Source organism: Polyodon spathula, chromosome 3 (genome assembly GCF_017654505.1).
Source record: "Polyodon spathula isolate WHYD16114869_AA chromosome 3, ASM1765450v1, whole genome shotgun sequence".
NCBI classification, from domain to species: domain Eukaryota; kingdom Metazoa; phylum Chordata; class Actinopteri; order Acipenseriformes; family Polyodontidae; genus Polyodon; species Polyodon spathula.
This window is the reverse complement of record NC_054536.1, coordinates 10,563,865-10,589,340: the sequence shown is the minus strand read 5'-3', so window position 1 is coordinate 10,589,340 and position 25,476 is coordinate 10,563,865. Positions and strand designations below refer to the sequence as shown.

The following is a 25,476-nucleotide window of genomic DNA, read 5'->3' as shown; positions in this document are numbered from 1 at the left end:
GCTAAAGATCTCCTTAATGTCACCTGAAGGAAAAAAAAAAAAAAAAGAGAGTTTACCAAAGCAGAAAAACCCCCCAAAAAACATTACAAATCACAATCAAATTTTCAATTGATCAAAATATATATATATTTACCATCAGGTGGTGGGTTTTGTTTGCTTGCAGATGCCCGAGTATAACCTGCTTTACCATGTTACTATCAAGTGTTATTTCCCTTTTTTTCATGAATATAATAAGGTTTTATAAAAATAAAGATAAAACTTGTACTGTGGTGACCTTGTTTTGTTTTTAAGGCTAAAAACAGATCTGATGTGTTATATAAAAAGTATCTGAATGTTTAGACATCCTGTTATACTTATGTTTTAAGTGGGTATCTGTCTTCAAAGTTTAAGAGAACTAATGGTGTCATTTGTTACATTTGACATTTGTCAGCCACCGAGAGCCTTTAAGAGGCCTATGTTTAGGCAATTTTGTTTGTATGGTTTGAATATTATTTTGCTTAAAAATAATGAAAGTGTTCAACGCTGTGTTTAACTGCAATTCCAGTAGCGCCAGGATACTGATTGAGTAACAGTAGAGGTATGTGTAAGCCTGAGAGAAATGTTTTGTCCACAAGAGCCAATTAAAACTGCACTTCACAGATGTTATTCAGCAAGCAAGCACAAATAAAACACAAATAAGTCATCAAAACATTAGTGTGCTTTCTGCACCACTCGCTGGATGCACTATTTGGTTACAGCTGATAAGCATGCTATTTTAATTATAAGTTAACACAACGATAAAAGTTTTCTTCCATCTTAAAATATTTGGTATTTTGTGGAAATCGTCATTTTGAAAATACATCGTTTTAAGTGCTACACAGTATGCTCAGTAATGGAATATATTTGCATTGCAGTATGTCACAATGCAAAAAAAAAGATCCAGTCACTATCTTTTCATGTCATAACATGTAAGTAACTCAATTTAGCCAGATGAGTATAATCTCAAATGGTAGTACCCCAGGAAGTTTTCAAAGATACTCCCACAAAGTTCTATTTACTTCTAAATATATATCTCACACACATGCTATAACACACGAACAACAAATTCGCCACTATATGAGCAGTCTCCAAAGCAACCTCGTTTCCTTTCTATGCAACCCGTATTTATATTGTAGATATTTGAAGAGCTATAAAATAAAATACCTACACATACAAACTCTTATGCTACATTTTTCATAAAATGGTTTTCAATTTCATACACTCTACTAACTTCCTCAATATTTAAATGCTTACCTGAAAAACAGCGAATTGTAGATTTCCTTTTTTATGTCCACTGTTAAAAGACATTCTATTTTCACCATCAGTGAATTCTCAAACAAAATATAAAGCATAAATAAATGTAACAATAACAGACAACACTTGAAAGGTCCCCTTCATGTACTGGACAGAACGAGCTTAAGCAGAAATATTTCCAATCTTTGATGCAGCTTGTGTCTTTTTTTCATTGAAGATTTTAAATTAAACATTTTAAAGAACTCTTGCAGCTCTATGCAATGTGTTCAATCATTTACCGGAAGCAAATTAAACAGCAGGTTTCTAAATGCAATAAAGCAAATGTTTGTTGTATTTACTTTTAAGTAATACAAATATGTATATTGACATTATTCTTTCAGAATTGAGAATTTCCAAAGGGAACTACATATTACACGGCAACTGGGACATTTCATTGAAATCTATGATAACTGAAAAAAATACATCGTTAGTTACACAAGTCACTTACACTTTAGTTCTTGATAACTGCTTCTTTGTTAAATACTTTCACACTTCAAGTTAAGAAACTGCTTTTAATTTCCTGAGGTGAAAATTATAAAACAGCCCTCATCTCAATAACTCCTCAGTTAGCATTCGTATGGAATGGTATATTTTGGGAAGCCCTTGTCTGCTTTTTGGTTAGACTGCTGCATACAGAGCATGTGTTTTGATAGCATATTGTACTTGTAGTGGATGTAGGTTATTGAGATGACTACTTTGTTCACCAGTAATCTGCGATTTATATTTGTGTTTATCCAGGACAGAAAGCAAAGTTCAGAGACAGATTGCAGGTACAAGCAAGAGTACATTTATTTTAGTAGTAAAATGCTTCAGAGCAAACATAGCCTAGTTCCATTTTTACATTATAAAATACATGTCTCAGAGTCAGGTACCACCATCATATAGCCAACTAGTTAACCCACTTTACTCCAGATACATCCAAGGCATACCTATACAGCTCTCTGCCCTACTTGCAATTGAACGATCTTTAGCAATCCAGTACGTGGCACTAAAAACATATCAAGGCACTGTAATCCAGTTAGTAAAGGATCATCATTACACATGTCAGGTTTAATCTTTGGTCTAAGCAGTCTCATCCAAAAATAATGAAAATCACATTGTATTTTAATGCAGTATTCACATATCTCACTCATGTTCATTTGAATGACTCACTAACCTTATTTTACTTGATATACCTCTATTTTCTGCAGGATTGTGCAAATAATATAAAGTCTACAGTATGTCCCACAATCCTGCCCAGTTTATCAATAAATCAATAACTCTGTTACTTCTTTTAATGGAATCTCTGATTTGCTTATTTTTCTGTTTTTGCTTTTTATATTTGGCATACAACAGCTTTTCATTCAAACACTATGGCCCTCATATTTGCTGTTATAATTTTTTACATCATTATACTGTATGTTGTTTGTTCAAATTTAGCATTTTTGTGTTTGACCTTGTGATAAATGAATTACGTTTCTTAAAGATTGTAGCCATTGCTGCTAATTGGACACTTTAGTAACCAGGAATTTACAAAGCAACCTGAGCAACATCCTGTTTTAAAATGTAAATCTGTGCATTTAGGAGTCGTGGGTTAATCCCACAATTATACAGTGCTCAATGGGAGCACAGAAATCCACCCCAAACCATGTAAGGTGCTCAGATAGAAGGAACTGTAAACTTTGAATATTGAACATTTCACATAAGAGCACTAATCGAGCAGCATCACCTGGGAATGTCAGATATTAATTCCCTTAGCCTCCCCTTGTGTTTACTAATGCTGGCCACATACAAATAGTCCCTCTGTTGGCAGACGCAGCTGCTTGTATAGTCCATATCTACACACTGCAAGGGGGAAATACAGTACACAACAGAAAGCTATATATCACACCTCTACAGGTTTGTCCAGATCCAAGCCAGCTTCACAAGACATGTCTTACAGTACCTGGAAGTGTTCCCAAGAATATTGCTTTAGGATAGTTGACTGAATGCAAGTCATTTAAAATAATAATAATAATAATAATAATAATAATAATAATAATAATAATAATAATTTAAAATGACATTATTAATTGGTTTAAATGTTTTAACATTTATATAACTTTAATAAATAACTTTACTGCAAAGTGCTAAATTGGTGCCGGTATTAAAACATACAAAGAACAATTAGGGATACCTTGTAGAGCAGTTTGGAATGGGTATGGAATCTCAGTTAACTAAAAGCAAGGACGTTTAAAGCACCCCTCTGCCCTCAATTGAACTCTCAGAAGCATGTCTAAAGTCTCTAAGATACACTAGAGCAGGGCTTCTCAAACTCGGTCCTGGGGACCCCTTGTGTCTGCTGGTTTTCATTCCAACCGAGCTCTCAATTACTTAACTAGACCCTTAATTGAAGTAATAATTTGCTTAATTAGACCATTTTACTAGTTTTCAGCTCTGAAACCGTTGCAGTTCAAGTTACTTATAAAATATTATAGCTAACTTGAAACATGCAACTGTTCAAGAGCTGAAAACAATTACAAACGTCTAATTAAGCAAATTATCAGTTCAATTAAGGGTCTAGTTAAGTAATTGAGAGCTCTGTTGGAGTGAAAACCAGCAGCCACAGGGGGTCCCCAGGAACGAGTTTGAGAAGCCCTACGCTAGAGTGTAACCATTTACCATATTTGCTGTAGAAGTCACCCAGAGAAAGTCCAGGATAATGGTTACTGGTGGGCCTTGTTTGTGGAGCTGTGTCTTCTGAAATAATTTAACAAAGTCTGTTTGCAGAAAAATAATGGATGTCATAAATCTATCATTTTAACTTCTGTCATAATACAATTTATTATTAGATATGGATAGTCCAGTATAAAACGATCTTGTGTATGAAATTGTAAGTTATTTCACACAGTTATCAAAAGTGATTTAGGGAGAGACTTGATATTTCCCATGGGTGTTTGAAGTTAAATTACAGTTAGAAGAATGTGTCAGCATGTAGTACCAGCTCATTAATGTGATAATTGCATTCATACGTGAGCAGCAAAGGAAATTAGGCATCTTGCTTGATTCTTTTTTCAAAAAAGTTTTGATCCCTTGTGTTTTAAGATTTAGGATAAGTTATAAATGATCACAATGAAATAATTATGTACAAGGTGTAACCAAGAGTGAAGCAGAGACAAATAATTAGCATAACAACTCGCTGTCATTTACAAAAAAAAAAAATAAAATCAAATAAAACAGTGAACACATAATCCTACCTTAATCTGTAGACGTCAATACCTTATCTGATTATCTAATTCAAAAGGAGGTATGTGTATTGACAGCACAAGGTCAAAGGTCAAAAAAAGAAGCACAAAATGTAATTATTTCCATCAAGCTGGTGCATCCTTCGAGTGCAGTAGTGAATGTAATATATAGGAAAATGTTGCCAGCCCCCTGCTGTTGCTTAAAGCACATCCTTGTAAAAACATCTTTAAAGTAAACAATTGCACTACTGATTAATGTAATTACGATTGTATATGCAGTTCCCAGTTTTGCTCCACAAGTTGACAAATGCCATAATTATCATATTTGTTACAATTTGGCTACAGTATGTATATTTACTAAGATTATAAGAATCAGAAGTGTGTTGTCCCTCCTTTATTCCTTGCACTAAGATTATTTTTTGTGATCTACATGCATCAGGTGATGCAAACCTATATTTCTATCTTTAAACTTTACAAACAGTTTGAGCAAACCTTGCAGCGTTTCTCACAATATTTTCTCCACCTCTAGTCGCATTACTAGTGAACGACTGTTCCATGAAGTTTATTTGAAGAGAAAAGTCATCTTTTTTAGGTGTGCAGTAAGTGTGAAAGCTGTGGAACATTTAAAAAGATGAAAGATTATGTAGGTTTTCTACTTGGCCCAATTGATAATAGTGAGGAGAAGAATGCTGCTGGCAGTAAAAGCCCTCTGAACCTTACAAAGCAAAGTGATGCTGGGCACGTCACCTTCTAAACTGTTCTGCACAGAAATAAACCCAACTTAATTATCTAACAGCCCAGCTGGAAATTAAAGTGAACACTTTGTATCTCTGGTCTTGAGCCCATGCATACAAATGCAATTACCTTGCTTTTACATAATGCATGACTTGGTCACAACATTTATGTTGTCAGTATGATTTTCTTGACTCCATGTGGAGGTAATTAAAGGCCCTCAGTTTAAAATACAAATTTAAAAGTTTTCAAACGATACATTTTTAAAGAATGTTTCTTATCTCAGTATAGTCCTAACCATATGTGGTACGATTTGAACCCTTATTTTCTATCATTTTGCATCTATTTAATTTAGCATAGTAAATTGAAGGGCATAAATATTATTCTGGAACCATTACAATGATTGCTGATTTATGTAATTAACTCAAGGAATGTTATCTACCTCCATTGTAAACAGGAATCTTATTTAAGGTTTGGGCAAAAATGTCAGGACGCCAAAACGTGCCACCCTATCCTACAGCATTTGGATCCGGATCATTGTCTTTAAATAGAATAGATTACTGTCTTTGAAAATATCAATTCTGTATGCAGGCTCCAGCTGTGCCTTTGATTATGGTGCAATATAAAGACGCTGGCATGTCGTCTTCCATGTTCCATACTGTAACAATAAAATTGAGAACCAAGGGATGATGCTTACAATCTGTTTTACTGTCTGTCTAGATTTTTATTAAAGAAGTATTACTAGATTTAAAAAAAACCTGTTAGCTCCCCCTTATCACTGCACAGTTGAACTTTTCATATCATACTACTGATATAGTGCATTACCACAATGAAAAGAGAATAAAAACACTAGTGGTGCAACAATTAATCGATGCATCAATTATTGATCATCTGACAAATTTCCAGAGCTTCGATTACATATTGGTGAACCGATGCATCAAAATAGAACCCAGTTTGAAGTCATCTGTTGCCGGTTTGCATTAAAACCTTCAGTATGCTGCTTTTAGTGCTATTACGGTAGATAAACAACCAACGCATTGCTAGGATACGCACTTCAAGCCGCTACATTCATGTTGGATATACCCGTGTAAAATAAGTTGAGTTGCTTTACTGGTGAGAGTCCTTTTTTTATTTTTTTGCACTAAAAAGTGACGATATATACCTTTTGATGCACAGTCATTTCAAATGAATGCCAATAGTAAATCTATCAGTTACCATCGTTTGTTTCAAAGTATGTTCTGTTTGGATTATATATGTATGTATGTGTGTGTGTGTGTGTGTGTGTGTGTGTGTTGGTTCACGTCCCATCCCTTATAAAATAACAGTAACTTTTAACAAGCTGACGTGTTTTAAAGGAATCCTGGAATAAGGCGGGACTGTTTCTTATTAACAACTGCAAAGAAAACAATAACACTGTATACTGTGTTTATTTAAATGTATATGAATTATTTTTAATTTAACAATTGCACAAGGTAGATAGATAACAGAGTATTACATTTTACCTGTGGGGTTGGAGGAGGCTGCGGGTGGATGTCAGGACAGGAAAAAAGGAAGGCAAACAGAATAATCAGTATTGGAGCGGTGCTGAATGCTCAGTGCGTGTTCCCCTGTAAAGGGGCACATTCGCAGGGAAGTACGTAGTTTGTTATTCAGTAACCTTAACTGTCCATACAAGTAAAACTAAATTAAAATAGAGATTAGAAGCAAATACTTACTGGTTTGTTAGCATCAGTGTGGTGCATGGGCGGTGCCATGTTTGTGAGGGGCAGATATCGCCTCGGTTGTACCGTAAAGCCTGTTTGCAATGCGCAAACAAAATTAATTGTTACCCGTGTGTAACTGAAGGGCAGACCATGCGGTTATTAAAGTAAAGGAGTGTTGTGATTTGTAAAAAAAAAAAAAAAAAAAAAAAAAATTTGCACATTTATTGAAAATGATTCTAGGTAGAATTGTAATATAAAACTTAGTGATTTTATGTAACTTTGATATTTATATAATATTTGCCAACTGTATGTAAATAGATTTTAAAGTTAATTGTTTGATTGTTGGTTTCTCCCAAGGAGAGTATTGATTTCAGCCTGGGTATAAAAGGGAGGCTGTGAGAGAGGAAAAGGAGGAGGGTTTGGAGAGATGGGTGCTGTATGAGTGTCCTGGCTAGACATAGCAAAGAATAGATATACTTTTTACTGTTTCCCTGCCAAAAAAAGTTGAATCATTCTACACTTAGGATTTTTTGTTTGTTTGTTTTGTAAAAAGTTTTTGTGAATTTTCTTAATTATTTTGTTATGATTTTGTTTTGACCCCCCCCGTTCCTAAACGTTTACTTTTGCAACAGACACACGTTGATTTGTCTGTGTGCTTCCCTGCAATACCATCTTTGGCCACTTGGCACACACTATATATATATATATATATATATATATATATATATATATATATATATATATATATATATATGTGTGTGTGTGTGTATAATCAGTGCAGAGAAAGTTTGTAAACTTAGGATTTTAACATATTTCAAACCTAAAATGCTATTAGATCTTAATCTAAGTCCTAATAATAGATAAAGATAACCTGATTAAACAAATGCCACAAAAACATGATTGATGCCCCTTGAGCAGCAATGACTTCAACTAAGCGTTTCCTGTCTCTCACATCGGTTTTGAGGAATTTTGGCCCATTCCTCCTTACAGAACTGCTTCAACTCGGTCACATTTGAGGACTTCGTTGGATGGAATCATTCGATCTTTGTCACAGTAAGGTATAAACCATGACGGGTTGTGTGGTTCCCAGATGTATTCCACTCCAGAAGTGGAATATATCATCGGAACCGCAAAGGCCCCGAAGTGCTTTATACCCCTTATAATACAGCTACCTGTCATTTGGGGGAATTAAAATAATATACTGTAAATAATCGTAAATCTCGAAAAACTACTCACTTCTAAATCTTTTGTAGTCATTTTTGTATTACTTTAGTATAAATACATGTTAATTTGGATTCATATGTTGTTTTTTTCTGACTTTATGTGAACGAAAAGACACACATTTGCCCGTTTTCCCATTGGAAATAGTGATATTTTGAAATATCACTGTCCTGATCACAAAAGCAAAGTTTGTGGGGAATAATAGCCATTTTCTATACTTTTGAGGCATAAGCAATTAGGAAATAACACTTACTACCCAGGAACAAAAAAAATAATAATTATTTGTTACACGGTGATAGTTGATAAATGCCTGTACGATAATCAGATAAGAAATCAGGTTGCCGATAGCACCACTAAAAAACACCCATTCTTCCATCGCACCCACAAGCATCTGATGCTATACAGACAGAATTTTTCAGTTTGAACTCCACATTTGTTATGACATCCTGCTTCACTGAAAGTGGGAGACAAGTGAATGGCACAGATTGAAATACTGCACTAGCTCACAAAATGACAGTGTCCAGCACAAACATCATTGCTGGATCCTGCCGAGATGTGGACGCCTGCAAGGTTAATACTGTAAAACTGAAATAAAATAATGACTGAACAATCAACGGGAAAGTATCAGGCAAGAGACTCGGTTTCCTTTTTTTTTTAAATGAGTGAGACAGAATTCTGAATGTGTGTACTGTTCTGTGCACTTTGCTGCTATCTGGTTCTTGCCATCAAAACATACATTGTATCTGCAGGTGACTGGCAAATTACAATGTTTTAATGTTTTATTTTATAGTTAATATAACAAGCACAGATTACTCTGCAGTTAAATTACCATTAGATTCAGAAACCAGCATACTGGGCACAGTAACATACTGTAATAGGACGGACCCTGAAGCCCATGTTTGACAGTATACTGTAGGGTTATGCTTCATTTGTATTCTGTACACTGCTGCCATTTTCCAGTGCCTGCTGGGCATTTTTCTTCTCACCTGCCCTGTACTGCAGTAGCTGTGGTGCAAGAAAGTAAAACCTAATTGAAAACAGTGTGGGGAGAAAAAGAAAAGTAGAGATAGGACTGTAGTGTGCATACTGTTAGGTGAGTATGCAGTATACTGTATGTATGTGCAGGTTTCTAAATTATTTGCTGTATACACTAAATATTTTAATAGATTATGTTATTTGTTAATTGTACAAGAAGCTCTTGTATTAGTAATGTTTTTTGTATTACTGTATATTATGTTTTGTTGAATACTTTCATTTAATAAACTGTTTTTAAAATGCCACAGCAATATACTGTAAAGTGTTACTATTGTACTGATTTGCTGACAGGTGAAAATTCTAACACTTCTACATCTAAGCCTTCTCCTCATCCCTTAAAAACCTTTGGTTCTTGTGCTTACAAAACTGTTAGACCATGGACGCCCCTCATTGTTTACTGCAACACTTCTGTGTGTTATTTACAGTGAAGCAGTTACATTTAAATGTACATAAAGTTCGTCATCTTCTTAACTCTAAACCCCAATCACAGTACTATTAGTTTCATGTTTGATTTGAGTCTACTGAAAAACAGGCCTCTTTGTTATGGTTCAAGGACAGGCTGCTGGTTTATCTAAGTCTAGACTAGATACTGTAGAAATGTTGTGCCTAATACTGTGCTACTGTCAGGGCAAATAGTAACCCCCCTTCTGTTGTGAATGGTATAACCCCATCTACCTCAGGGAGTCTGCTGCTTACCTTTTGTCACTGAGAATCTGCCTCTGCAAAGCAAGAGACCACATCATTTGCTTTTTTTCTTGCTGTGTGAAGACATCTATTTTTGCAGGGAACATCTACAATGACCATGTACAAGGGAAAACGTCGAAACCAAAGGTGTAAGTAGATTTATAAGGTGCAAAAAGCCAATAGAAATCTAGTTTATCATATTACTCAGACATGATAAGCAGTGTTGTTGATAAAAGTACTCTTGGTAAACTTATTTTTAGTTTTTACTAGACCTTAAAAATGTAGGTATACAAGTAAAGAAGGCTTTTATTTTAAGCATTGTAGCATTCTTTGGAAAACTGAAAGCAAACTAATTAATTCTAATGTAAGCTGTTTTATCTGTACTTGTTAATATGCTCATCTGTGTGCTGAAAAATATGCACACACTGTTATGGCTGCAGTCTTTAGTGGCAATAATATATACAGTCTTTAGCGGCAATAATATAATCATAGAATGTGTCGTATCAACCTACTGTAAAAGGGACATGCTATTAGGAGCACTCAATTATTATAGTGCTTCCAGAAAGAAAAAAAGAAAACCCTACTGTGATGAAATGCATGGGCTCTTTATTTAATATGCATCATTTATCAAGCCTCTATCAAAAGTCTTTTTTTTTCTTTTTTTTTTTAAATAAATAAGTACTGTAGAGTTTATAAACAGCTGTCAGTGAAAAAACGTTTTGCTGGCAAGAGCTATTCTGCCTGGCATATACTGTTGCTTTTAGCATGTAAAGGTTAGATATTGAAATAGTTTAGATGGTACAAACAAAACAGTGAATTGTAAATGATGTATGTATGTATTGTCTCTGTGGTTCTAACTTTGAGTGTGTGTCTTTGGTCTTCAGTATTCAGTGTGATATATTTCAAATGTATTATAAACCTCCCAGACCAGCCAATTAGGCTTTCAGTGTAGTAGTCATGATCTTACAGAGCTTTAGAATTAGAATACCCTGCAAGGCTATTCCCGCAAGATAACTGACCTTGTCTTTTGTTGGATGTCCTCAGCTAGGGACTCCAATTTCAATTACATTTTTTTTTTCAATGAGAACAAGGTATTCTGTGCATGTATGTTTTGGACTTGTTTAATACACATAAGCTTTGTTTAGAATTAATGCTAGAAAAAGCGAGTGTGTATTGTCTACATAGGTTTTTTTTTTATTTCATTTGTTTACACTGGTTATTATTTTCAAATGGATACCTGAGTTATGCTGTCAACTCTTGGGCTTCTCATATTGATTGGAAAACATATGTTACATTGCACACACAGATACAATGTGTGTTTTTACTGGGGCAGCTGTTTAATTATTAAAAATAAAATGTATGCACTTGGGGAACAATTTTTCCACTCTCCCTTTTGTACCATCCCAGGGATTTTCAAATATGACCCCACCCAGCCCTCTTGTTGAAAATCAAAGGACCCTACAGCATAAGCCCTAGTGAGAAAACTGGAGAGACATGACCAACTGTATACAAGCTTGTATACTCTGCCTAAAAATACTTTTAGGGTTTTTGGTTTATTTGATTTATTTTAATTTTATAAATACAAATATTGTACATGGGTCTACCAAATAAATACATAAAACGTGTAAAACAGAGAGGCTCTTCACTACAGCTTTCCATCAGCTGAAGAATAATGAAAAATACACTTTGCTTTTAGGATTTTTTTTTCTCCCATCAAATTATGGAAAAATATGCCAAGGACTGCTTGAAATAATAATAAATCTGCCATGTTAGCACACAATATCTATATTGTAAATACCTTTACATCAAAAATGGACTTTGTTAGGGTTATGTTTTATTTGAGAAGTGAGGAGAAGTTTGCTTCAGGGCTGTGTTAAGGGCGGTCTGGGAGTAGCAGCAGATGTGACATTACTGTAAAGACTGAGGAAATTGTGAGTTAAGAATGGAGCTTCTATTATTCTTTTCGTCTGAATAAAATAGGAAAACTTTCATTAAGAGGATTTAGAGGCTGTAGACTACGATTACATGACTGACTGTGCAACTGTGCCAAATGACTTCAACAGCATCCATTTATTTCAGGGAATTCAATAGATGAACAGCACTAATGCACAAGGCTGCCGATTCCTATTATTCCCCATGAGAAATGCATACCCCCTGCATTGGCTTTGGCATGTGTACTTATGTATGTCACACATTTTTACATGCAAGTGCTGCTTATTTAACTGCGATGGAACTTGCTGCAAACATTCTGTAGCTTTTCTTGAGTATCAGAATCTAGGTCATGGAGATGTGTTGTTTAGCCTCTGATTAGCTTACATAATGAAGACAATATCTTCAATGCAGCTTGTCTGAATTTGATAAAACTCACATTTACTGTATTAAGTAAGCGGAAGTGAATGTGTTTGTATATTACAGGTTTATAATACATATTGATGTTGTTAAATTACTTTTTTTTTTCCTTGAATAAGTTAATCTTGCCCTAATAACCAAATGTTTTCTGTTTGTTTGTCCAACACAAGCTTCTCTCAACCCAGGTTGTAGGTTTCACCGGGCTTCATTGACGCCTTTGTCAGTGGCCAGCCAGATTCAATAACGACATCTAGGGATAGTGAATAACATTCATTTTATACATATTACTGTAAGTGTTGAAATGTTATCAGAAAACATTCAGGTCTTCAGTGTCCCATTGTGTACATGCACTACTGCATGAGTGCAGGGTGAGTCTCGTGATGAGCCCGCAAGTTGGTGAGGAACAAAATGGCTGTGCTTAGTTCCATTGTCCAGGCAGATATTTCCTAGGTTTAGACTTTGAAAATACTTCTTTATATTGTATTATATTATGCTATATTATATTCTATTGTATTATATTATATTATAAACACATTGAATAGCCCAGGTGTTGCCTTTCCAAAATGATGAAAGTCGTAGCCTACAATTATTAACATCCATAGGTCTAATTATTTTAATTAAATCAGTAGCCCTCAAGTATCCTTCACAGTCCAAGTTGTGTTTCAACCAATGCATCATCATCATCATCATCATCATCATCATCATCATCATCATCATCATCATCATCGCAGCTACACACTGTTTAAAGTCTCAGAGGTTGGCTTTAGGGGCTGTTTTATGTGAAAAGGAAAACAATGCATAGATAAAATGAACATTTAGGCAGTAGTTGTCAAAACTACTCAGTTTTAACATTTTCAAGGCATAAACTTACTCAGCTTCTGTATTTCATCTTAAATGTAATGCTTCTGTTTTTATTAATTTCATTTTTTGTTGCTTATTTTAGCTATTTTTGAGTTTTAAGTAAATCTTTTTGGGGGGGGGGGCTTTCGCTTTTTATGTACTGTATGAAATTATTATTTTCGGTTACTTTGAACAATTCTTGGGTGGTTTTCTCTATCACAATATGTATAGTAACTCAGCAGTAATTCAATTGTACCTTCTTTCCTTTGCTGTCTTTCACAACAACATCCTTATGGTCACAAGAATATTGTTCCAGGATTTTGAGGGGTTTTAGCATTTTTGTATATTTCGCCACAATTTGCAGTTCTGTTTTAAATTCCACGAGCATGTAAATATTCTCTCTCTCTGGAACTGTACTATAGCTTTAAATCTCGAGAGCAAGAAGAATTCTTAGTTTCCAATCTTGCAAGCATCTTGCAATCCAAAATAAATGTTGGAATTTGCTGCCAGTCAGTAGTTGCAGGGTTTAAAGTATTCAGAATGAATCAATGTAAGAGACATGAAGGAAGGACATTGCCCGGCTGCACTGGGAAAGTTTTTTTTTTGTAGGATATTTTATTAATTTTTTTCACAGGAAAAGGGGTCAAGCAATGTGAATACAGTAACCATGTCCAGTGTTTTTGCAGTGCTTATTGAATATATACTGATTAAATTTTTTCTTTTGTATTTGTATTTTATCGTTGGTCATTGGTTAAATCCAAAAACCAGAAGCCATCAATATAATGTAATAGGCTGGGGGGCTGTTATCTCATCAGGAGGCCTTTTAGAGAATAATACCAAAGCTTTCAGATGGTGGCTCAGCCCTAACAACCCAGGTGGGGAATCGACTTAGTTCAGTGCTGAGAATTAACTGCAGCTGCTACGTCGTTTCCCTTCCAGGTCAATATATTCTTGTAGTCTCGCCTTCTTCCAGACTGACCGACTTCACGACCCTGGGAAAGAACTGTCAGGCCAGCCCATCCAAAGTTCTCTACTTTCACAGCTTAGCGCTCTCACAGGTCAGGAGGGAGATTTACGACCAAGGTTCATTATATTTCTGTCACATATCCCATCACTCAGAGTGGAACCGAAGGAACACTTGGCTGAATCTATCTTGCCATTACTTCCCCCCTCCCAGGAAAAATAATCTGCATTTTGATGGTCTTTCCCTGCACAGTGTACCATATGGTGCATGAATGGTTGCAATGCCAGATACCACCAAATTATCCGGGTATTGGTATCCTTCATTGTGCTTAACCACTTGAGTGGGGCGTGGTCCTTGACAAGACCAAATGAATGCCCCAGCAGGTGGTATGATAAAGAGTGAGTAGCCCATTTAATTGCCAAACACTCCTTTTCAACTACGGAGTAGTTGTGCTCCCGAGGTAGCATCTTTTTACTGAGATACAGTATCGGTTGTTCTCCGCCTACCTTTTGGGACAGACTACACCCAAACCCACGATGACGCATCGGTGTGCCGATGCAGTGCATTACGGGAATCCAAAGAGTTCTGGTGATGACTTTTATCCTATCTCTATAATGTAAAGTCTGCTTCATTTCCTATTCAAAGCTTTCTCTTTTGAAAACAATTGCATTTTTTTTTAGCAAGATTCACCTGGATTTGTTTAGAGACACCCCTCCTTAACACATGAATGATATTATTTCTACCATCAATGTATTCACTTGGCCTGATGAGCTCTTTATCGCTGAAGTGCTGTCCGAAATTGCCAGCTCTCATATTCATCAGCAAACAAGACAGGAGCATGGTTTCATCTTTGGCTTGGTTGTCAGGGATGGGATAGGCAGCAAACGAGGGTGAACGAGATTGGCAGCAACTCAGTTTTTCAACTTTTTTGATAGCGGATTAGGCCTACTATTAATTAAGCTTGTATTTATGATCCATTGTTTATGCCTTATTTATTTAAAATAGTGTCTTATTAAAAAAATACATTGTATGTCTATGTAAATTAATAACAACTGTTTCATTTTAAAAAGTTGCAAACTTACATGTTAAAAAAAAAAAAAAAAAGTCAGCTTTTTTTTTTTTTTTTGAAGTCGAACATAAAGCGAGTAGCTAGTCATAATTAGTATTTTTGTAAATGACATGAATTTTTGACATTCACTTTTGAAATATATATATATATATATATATATATATATATATATATATATATATATTATATAGGATTTTACCTATACATTCTAGTATTTTGAGACAAATCTTACAACAATGCAAGCAAGGTTCCTCTTCTTCTAGTGGGATCTTCCCTTGAACATGATGAGAATGAAAGCGGTCAAAGATCAAACAAGGTTCAGTGAGCCAATGGAAGATAAAGTTGCAAGGGAGTTGCAGGGTGATGGAGAAGAAAACTATGTCAAGACATTTTGAGAAAGGCAAGCACCATGCTAAAAAATGATGTCAAACTAATGATAATATAAGCTTAAGGGGCTGTAGCCTAACCCCTACAACAATGGCAAGCCTTCTGCCATTTACTGTACCATCCTGTCTCTAATTTACGCTTGATTTGATTTTTTTTTTTTACAAGAAGTTCATCCTCATGCTATCAGTCAAATGAATGTGGTAGGGAGGGGGTCAAGTTCAGCCTCTAGGTTATATTATGATACATGCTGTAGCGAAACCCTTACCTCAACTGAGTACAGACACTTTGCTGATTCACCCTGTAGACAATAGTGAAGAGCATCATAAATCGATTATCAAAGTGTTACAGAACACCTTCTGAAGTTTACAAGCAGCACGTTACATCATCTTTGCAGCGTTATATTTTTTAACTTATTGACAACTCTTTTTACATTTTTAATTGCACAACAAGGGTTATAAATCAACCAGGGAGTACATTTCTCAAACACTTATGAGAGAGAGAGAGAGAAAGAGGGAGAGTTCACCAGGGAATAAATTGTTTCTAAGGATCACAGTGTCCATTGATCATGCTCCCTCCTGCAGCATTGCTGGTTTTCTAATCCCACAATACTCTACTCATTTCAATTTGAGCACCAGCATTGTTCCAGGAGAGAGCATGAACTGGATGCACTGCGATGTCAAGAAGAAAAAATCTATTTCTCCCGGCAAACACTTTGGAGTGAAAGTGGAAAAATGTAGTTTATTTACCTATCGTGTTTGAATAAAATAAAAAAATAAATAAAAACTATCAGGAATATATCATTACTACACATTTAAGTCATTACTACACCACTGAATCAATTAGGAAGGCCATGACAGTGACAGTTAAGATACATTTACTCAGATCATGTGTCAACACATTTAATTATTCAAATTAATACCAAAAAAATTGCATTCAAACACTGGAACAATGCTCGCTCTTTCTTGTCTGTAAAAGAAAATATTCAGTTGTGTATGGAGGTAATCTTAGGAACTGTCCCTTTTTTGAAATTATGGGTTGCTTGCTGAAACCGGCTCTGTAGTCAGATAACACTAGTTTCTTGTGTCAGCTCATCTGAATGATGCGTTGGAGCTTACCGTTCGCACAGCTAATTCTTTCATGTAATAGGTCTTTATCAAGCTAGCACATACAAGATGAGATTTAAAAGTGCATGTAGTGAACAGGAATGAACTGCCTTGTGCAGTGAAGCTGGAGCTAGAGCCTGGGCAGAGCAAAAATGTCAAATCCAGATTTACTGTTGGATGAATTCATGTAATTATAAAACCTCTTTTTTTCTTTTTTCTATTCTGATGTGATGCTCCACCTCCTTCCATAGAATTAGAGGTTATACTCAATGTGATGCCATGCATAGGAATAGAAAACTGTGACAAGCTTCACGTAATACCTAGGGGAGCTCAAGACAAATGCCCCCCAATCCTGCAGGGATCCACAGAGATGTGTTTCTTAACGTGAAAGTCTTGGGACCCGAATGGCTCTTAGCCCATTGTGTTCAGCTGCTTCTGACATTTGGAGAACTGATGGATTTTCCAGTGCAAATTGTTTTATTATGAAGAGAAATCAGGTCAATGTTCACCCTTTATAAGAAGACGCTTGAGAGCCTGCAGGGTGACTACTGATGGGAGATGGTCGACTCACAGGAAACATTCATGAAATGAGAATTCTGTGGAAGACAGACATCCCAGACCACCCTGCCATATTCATATTTTAAATTGCAAGTTTACACATATGCAAAGTATTAATATCTCTCACAACAGAAATAGTTGCTTTCTTGTGCCATTAATCTCTCACAACAGAAATAGTTGCTTTCTTGTGCCATTAACTCTTGATATTTGTTCAGTTATTACCTGGCATCAATTTAGCAAGAGTGGAAACATTACCATTACATTATTATATGATGATACTGTTGAGTGTAACGTTAATGGATGCTTAGTTCATTTGAAATAAATAAGGTATGAATTTAGAATTAGTAGTTGTTTACATGTATTGATTGTGAATTGATAATTATTTAAATAAAATAAAACATAATCCATTTTAGCTTTGAACATGCAGCCAATAGATTTTCTGGGTACCCTTCAAAATAAATTCTGTATGTATTAGCAACATGTACTTAGCAAAGTTATTTTCAAAATAATTACATTTTGTTTTAAAGTACATGTCTCAAGTGTATCCTTGTGTTAAAGTGGCTGCTGATTGTGAAGAGCAGCCACTTTGCCACAAGGATACACTTGAGACATGAGCAGTGCAGGAATAATCACAGACAGACAACTGTAATCTGGTTTTGGAAAAGGGCAATTATTTATATTTTTAATCCGGGTCTGGTGACCAAAAGAATAAGCCCCAGCAATGCACACCAATGTGTAATGCATGGAGCTATTAATAACAACAGGTTTCAGCCCAAACAATAAACACTTTATCCACCCCACAATAATACTAAAAACACAATCACCAGTCCTAGGTGCGTGCAGTAGTGCTCATGGTGGGTGATAACAGGTTATTTGTGACTATGGTGTAGTGTTCTTCCTGCTCTGTGCTGGCCCAAGGCGACAGCTCCAGATATGTGTTAGCCATCTGGTGGTTTACAAGCACAGACAGTTACTAACAAGCACAAACAAACAAAGCACTCACGAATATTCTCTCTTTAAACAGTGGTTACTGTGTCTCTCACAGTCTTTCAAGTTCAAGTACGAACCAAGAGATGTAGACTGTGATTCTCTGGCCCCTTTTATGCTGTCGTGCACGACCCCTTGGTAAATGAGTGCAGCTGTCTCTCCAATCTGCAGCTGCTATGTTGTTTCCCTTCCAGGTCAATACATACTTGCAACAGAGTCTCACCTTCTTCCAGAGTGACCGGCTTTCCGAACCTAGGAAAGAACTGTCAGGCCAGCCCGTCCAAAGTGCTCTACTTTCACGGCTTAACGCCCTCACAGGTCGGGAGGGAGATTTACAACCAAGGTTCATTATATTTCTGTCACATATCCCACCACTCAGAGTGAATCTATCTTTCCCATTACTCCCCCCTCCCAGGAAAAATAATTTGCATTGTGATGGTCTTTCCCCGCATGGTGTGCCATATGGTACACGAAGGGTTGCAATGCCAGATACCACCAAATTATCCAGGTATTGCTATCCTTCATTGTGCTTAACTACTTGAGTGGGGCGTGGTCCTTGACAAGACCAAATGAATGCCCCAGCAGGTGGTATGATAAAGAGTGAGTAGCCCATTTAATGACCAAACACTCATTTTCGACTATGGAGTAATTGTGCTCCCGATTTGCGTTTTTTTACTGAGATACAGTATCGGGTGTTCTACTCTACCCAACTTTTGGGACAGACTGCACCCAAACTCATATCGATACATTGGTGTGGAGGATGAATCTCTTGGTGAAATCAAGTGTGATAAGAGTGGGGGCCTGGCACAGTTTATGCTTAATAGTATCAAACGCCCGCTGACATTCAGATGACCATTTAATCAAATTTGGAGCACTCTTTTTGATGAGTTTGACTAAAGGGTTAACCACTGTGGCATACCCAGGGTTAAAGCAGCAGGATTAACCGGCTAATCCCCGTAGTGATCTCACCAGAGTCTTGGTCTTGGGGATCGCCGCGTTGATCAAAGTCTCACCCTTCCATTTCCCATTAAAAATCCCAAATTGTGTCTCTGTTTTGGCAAATGCACATTTTCTCAAGTTGGCTGTTAGCCGGGCTGCCCTTAGAGACTGAAGGACGGTTGTAATCCTAGCTAAATGCTCTTGCCAGGTGGAGCTGTGGATAACCACATCACACTGTTGAACAAAAAAAAAAATAATAATTTTCCTGGGTAGTAAGTGTTATTTCCTAATTGTTTATGCCTCAAAAGTATAGAAAATGGCTATTATTTTGTGACCAGGACAGTGATATTTCAAAATATCACTATTTCCAATGGGAAAATGGGCAAATGTGTGTCTTTTCGTTCACATAAAGTCAGAAAAAAACAACATATGAATCCAAATTAATATGTATTTATACTAAAGTAATACAAAGATGATTACAAAAGATTTAGAAGTGAGTAGTTTTTCGAGATTTACAATTATACTGTAAATACTGGTCACAAAAGCAAAGTTTGTGGGGAATAATAGCCATTTTCTATACTTTTGAGTACTGAGTACTTACTACCCAGGAACAAAAATTGTGTTACATAGTGTCATCAATATACGCTGCTGTATATTCATGATGTGGACGTAAAACCTGGTCCATCAATCTCTGAAAGACAGCGGACGCACCATGTAGCCTAAACGGCATGGTTTTGAAATGCAACATTGTGGTTGAAGATGCGGTTTTTTCTCTAGGACTACTGGTTAAGGGGATCTGCCAGTATCCCTTTGTCAGGTCCAGGATCGAGATAAACTTTGCCTTTCCCAGTCTGTCTATCGACCCAAGGCATAGAGTACACGTTGACCTCAGTCCGACAAGACGGGGGAACCGATAATTGTGTTACAGGCTGTCTTGTGCCCGCAGTTACATTTACCCTATACAGTAATTGCCCCTTGATACTGAAATGTGGATATACTAGCACCCCAGCATCATCAACATCCTTACCTTCAATAGACCAGACATGCCCCCAAGTGTGCACTAGTGACGGATCAATATGTTGGCCCTACACTATGTCCTCACTTGAGTACCACATGTCTAGTATATTGAGAGGGGCTGGAGTAGCATCTGCCCTAGATGGCCCAGTAACCTCACCCTCTCGGTTACACTGTGTTCCAACTCCCTTCCAGCTCCCTTTGACTGGTGTTTGTTACCATTCAAGCACTCTCCCACCAGACCCCAGCCTTGTCTCAGTGATGCTCCCTCCCATTTTTCAGATTGAGCCAAGTAGTGTACATCTCTGGGGTCTTCAAGTGGGCACCTTCCATCCTCTGTGTTTTGTTGACTAGCCCACGACACCTCAAGAGGGCTCAACAGTGATTCTGGTGTCCCAGCATCACCCCCATCCATCCCCCACTCAGCTCAGCCCAACTTACTTACCTGTACATCAGCGTTGCTTTCTTTCTATTGTGCTTGAGATCCCCATCCAGAATCTTTCCGCCTCAACCACAGCCAGTTGCTGCTCCCTCTGCTGCTTCAGATAAGTTCTTCACTGTGCAATGCAACTCTTGGCCACTGAACCCGACGTCTCTGAGAAACCAGGTTGTAGAGTGTGCCACAAATCCTCAACAACCCACCTCCACTGGGATAACTCGTACTCTCCATCCTCGCTGTTCCGCTTCAGCAGCTAGTTGAGCATACCGAAGTTTCTTCCTCTCATGGCACTGTTAACTCTACCAGATGAACAAGGCGTGCTGATCCAGACCACAAGACAATGCCTGGTCGAAGGTTAGTGGTGGCAATCTCAGGAGGAAAAATAAGCCGTTGACCAACATCTGCCAGCATCTTCCAGTCTCTAGCAGCTTCCAGTTGTCCTGGGCGAGGCTTGGTTTTAACACCTGTTGTGTGAAATTTAATTACTTTAAATTTAAAAGGAAGTTGATGTGGAAGTAAATAAGACAATTACTTCACAGAGTAATTTTAAAAGGTCCTTTATTATTTCACACACACACACACACACACGCAGTTACATACACAGATGCTATACTGCGAATAACGATATCCCTAACGGGACACAACCCAACAAGGTTACATACAAAGATTATATTAATCACAGATCAATACAATCCATGAGACGCAACTGAACTAATTCTTACCCTTCCAAGCGGATCGGGAGAGCCCTTCGACCCTGGTAAGAGAAAGCAGCTGTCTCCAAGAAATTACCGAGCAGGACTGCGCGCTAATCCTCACGGCTGACTCTCATCAGAGCAGAGGAGAACCCCCGTCCTTTATAACTTACCAAGTTAGGCTTTTGCATGTGAGAGAGTAATTGGCCAGATCACTCCCTCGAGGCTCGGCCCTCTGAATAAACCATTCCTTTCCCTAGAACATTCTAACCAAAACAAGTTATATAAACGTGACAAAAACAAGTTATATAAGATATGGGGTTATTATAGGGCAAGGGCAAAGATGAACTCGAACGCATTTCTAGAACTTTCTAGAACACACTTTTTTTTTTTATTACAACACCTTTTCTTGGTTGCTCTCCTGGACGGAGGAATATTGTCTTTTGTGTGTAATGCTTTGATGGAGCTGGTGGCAACTTATTGGTCAGGTTACACTTGTCTTCCAATGCTAAGGCCAAACATTGCAGCACCTGGTCATGGCTCCAAGTAAACCGTCCTTGGATAAGACCCACCTTATATCCAAATGTGCCTTAATGTTGCAGATGATGAACACAAAGGACATGAGGGATCCTCACCCACCCACCCATAGGTTTAGGTTCTGTGGTGATGGGAGAACATCATTTTTCTTCCCAGCGACAGCGAGTGGAAGCGACAGTGAGTGGAAGAAGTACAGGCGTGGAAAAGTGCAGAGCAGTTTAGAAGCAGTAAGGAGAAATTGCATCTTTAATTGCTTTAATCAGAAAACACAGGACACTGGGGAAACACAGCAGCTCAAAGTCAAACAGCCGCGTGTGTTTTTCTGATAACAAACAAGCTGAAACTCGGAGCAGCTGATTCAAATTCAGCGCCGTTCTGAGACACGGGTGAGGGGAGGAGCCAACAGCACAGCAGAACAACGCAGTTAAATGAGGCAGTCTTCCCAGCGACATCGAGTGGAAGAGACAGTGTGGAAGAAGTACAGGCGTGGAAAAGTGCAGAGCAGTTTAGAAGCAGTTTGAAAGCAGGTTGACAGCTGCAGAAGTTATTCAGCGAAAAAAGGCAATTTACAGAGCATTAAAAAAGGACCAAAAAGAAAGTACACAGAAAGAGTACACAGACCTGCAAACGCAAGTCAAAAAGGAAGTTAGAAAGGCCAAGAGAGAAATAGAAATGAACATTGCTAAGGCGGCTAAAACCAATTCCAAAATGTTTTTACAATATTATAACAGCAAGAGAACATTCAAAGAGGAAGTTAAATGTTTAAGAGATACAAATGGCAAAATCGTAGATGAAGAAAAAAAAATAGCAAATATATTAAATGATTACATTTCACAAGTTTTTACAAAGGAAGATATGGACAACATGCCCCACATGTCATCCAGTTCCTATCCAGTTTTAAATAACTTTAGCATAACCGAGGCAGAAGTGTTAAAGGGACTAGGAGCTCTTAAAATAAACAAATCTCCTGGGCCGGATGAGATCCTCCCAATAGTACTCAAAGAAATGAAAGAAGTTATTTACAAACCGCTAACCAAGATCATGCAGCAGTCTCTTGACACAGGGGTGGTACCGACAGACTTCTATTATATGCAAACTTATGGAAACTATAATAAGATCCAAAATGGAAAATTACCTATATGGTAACAGGGTCCTGGGAGACAGTCAACATGGTTTTAGGAAAGGGAGATCGTGTCTAACTAACTTGCTTGATTTTTTTGAGGATGCAACATTGATAATGGATAATTGCAAAGCATATGACATGGTTTATTTAGATTTCCAGAAAGCTTTTGACAAAGTCCCGCACAAAAGATTAATTCTCAAACTGAACGCAGTTGGGATTCAAGGAAACGCATGTACATGGATTAGGGAGTGGTTAACATGTAGAAAACAGAAAGTACTGATTAGAGGAAAAACCTCAGAATGGAGTGTGGTAACCAGCGGTGTACCACAGGGATCAGTATTAGGTCCTCTGCTATTCCTAATCTACATTAATGATTTAGATTCTGGTATAGTAAGCAAACTTGTTAAATTTGCAGACGACACAAAAGTAGGAGGAGTGGCAAACACTGTTGCAGCAGCAAAGGTCATTCAAAATGATCTAGACAAGATTCAGAACTGGGCAGACACATGGCAAATGACATTTAATAGAGAAAAGTGTAAGGTACTGCACACAGGAAATAAAAATGTACATTATAAATATCATATGGGAGATACTGAAATTGGAGAAGGAATCTATGAAAAAGACCTAGGAGTTTTTGTTGACTCAGAAATGTCTTCATCTAGACAATGTGGGGAAGCTATAAAAAAGGCTAACAAGATGCTCAGATACATTGTGAAAAGTGTTGAATTTAAATCAAGGGAAGTAATGTTAAAACGGTACAATGCACTAGTAAGACCTCACCTTGAATATTGTGTTCAGTTCTGGTCACCTCGCTATAAAAAAGATATTGCTGCTCTAGAAAGAGTGCAAAGAAGAGCGACCAGAATTATTCCGGGCTTAAAAGGCATGTCATATGCAGACAGGCTAAAAGAATTGAATCTGTTCAGTCTTGAACAAAGAAGACTACGCGGCGACCTAATTCAAGCATTCAAAATTCTAAAAGGTATTGACAATGTCGACCCAAGGGACTTTTTTGACCTGAAAAAAGAAACAAGGACCAAGGGTCACAAATGGAGATTAGACAATGGGGCATTCAGAACAGAAAATAGGAGGCACTTTTTTACACTGAGAATTGTGAGGGTCTGGAATCAACTCCCCAGTAATGTCGTTGAAGCTGACACCCTGGGATCCTTCAAGAAGCTGCTTGATGAGATTCTGGGATCAATAAGCTACTAACAACCAAACGAGCAAGATGGGCTGAATGGCTTCCTCTCGTTTGTAAACTTTCTTATGTTCTTATATGTTCTTATTTGTTGATCTGATGAAACTGATCCTGCTCTGTTCCATTGTCCATAGGTCTTGCCAGTCGATCATGCATTATTCCACACTCTCCCATCTCATCCATTCTCCCGACTTGGCCTGGGAAATGGTCTTTACACACTTCATCCTCTCCTCCTGCTTTTGCACCTCATTGACTATGAGCTTCCTCTGTTGAGCTGGGGTGCCATGTAGGAGGAGCTGAACTGAGACCAAAACCTCCTTTTCCATGCTGAACTTGCCCCATAATATCTCCGATTCGAAGGGCAGCCTTAACATCTTCCACAGCTTTCTTTGCCGTCCATTTTATTCCAGTTTTCAACACAGGTGCTGCCTCCCTTACGCATTTGTAGCATGAATCTACTAATGTCATTTCCAGTCGGACTTTGGCGCACTTAAACTCCTCGGTTAGAGCAGAGATTGGTAGCTGCAGTATTCCTTTATCATAAAGTCCCACTCTGCTGAGGCAGTATGGAACTCCCAACCATTTCCTGACGTATGAACTGATTAAAGCTTCCAGCTTCTCAACTGTTGTCAAGGAAACCTCGTACACAGTCAGTGGCCACAGCAGTCTTGGCAATATACCAAACTGAAAGCACCAGAGTTTCACTTTGCCTGGTAAAGCGCTGCTGTCTATGCTCTTCAACCCTTGCACTGCTTGTTGTCTGACTTCTCCCACACGAACTGTGTCCTTTAGATCCCTGTCATACCATCTCCCTAGACTTTTCACTGGCTTCTCGGACACTGTTGGTATTGCATCACCATTGATGTGGAACCTTTTATCTACTACTTTACCTTTAATTATAGAGATGCTCCTTGATTTCGTGGGCTTGAATTGCATTCGTGCCCATTTAATTTTATTGGCTAATTTGCCCAATAACCGATTAGTGCAGGTTACTGTTGTAGTCATTGTTGCCATGTCATCCATGTATGCTCGAATTGGTGGTAGTCGCTTTCCAGAAGCCAAGCGTTCTCCTCAGTGTAAATGTAGATTGTTGGTGTATGTTAGGCTTGCTACTTAATGTGCACGTAAAGCAGTCCTGCGACCATATAGATATGGAACAGATAATTAAATTATTGAATGTAGATAAAGTAAATTTTTGCCTCTATGCTGGCTATAGTAACAGAGGACAAAAGATTGACCTTGAAAATTGTTTAAAGATTAGCACAGAGGATGTAAAAAGGAAAGCAGGCGCAGATACAATCAATCTTCTTTGATTTCAAGATACAAGTGAAGTAGCAGCTATCAATCAGTTTGAGAAAGTGGCGTCCTCTCTGTAACCTCTACTC

General features: G+C 37.5%; 1 protein-coding gene across 2 annotated transcripts in view; it reads left to right on the top strand.

The window, feature by feature from the left end:
• Positions 1-25,476, top strand: part of LOC121312712 (RNA-binding Raly-like protein) — a 148,024-nt gene that overhangs the window by 102,228 nt on the left and 20,320 nt on the right. The window contains exon 1 of one of the 2 annotated variants that reach the window (XM_041244413.1): positions 9,932-10,038. The exons of the other annotated variant lie outside the window; for it this stretch is intronic. Within the exon in view, the coding sequence (XP_041100347.1) occupies positions 10,002-10,038 (37 nt within the window). The 5' untranslated portion in view covers positions 9,932-10,001. Of the gene's footprint in view, positions 1-9,931; positions 10,039-25,476 lie in introns of those variants that run through there. 2 annotated transcript variants of the gene reach the window in all.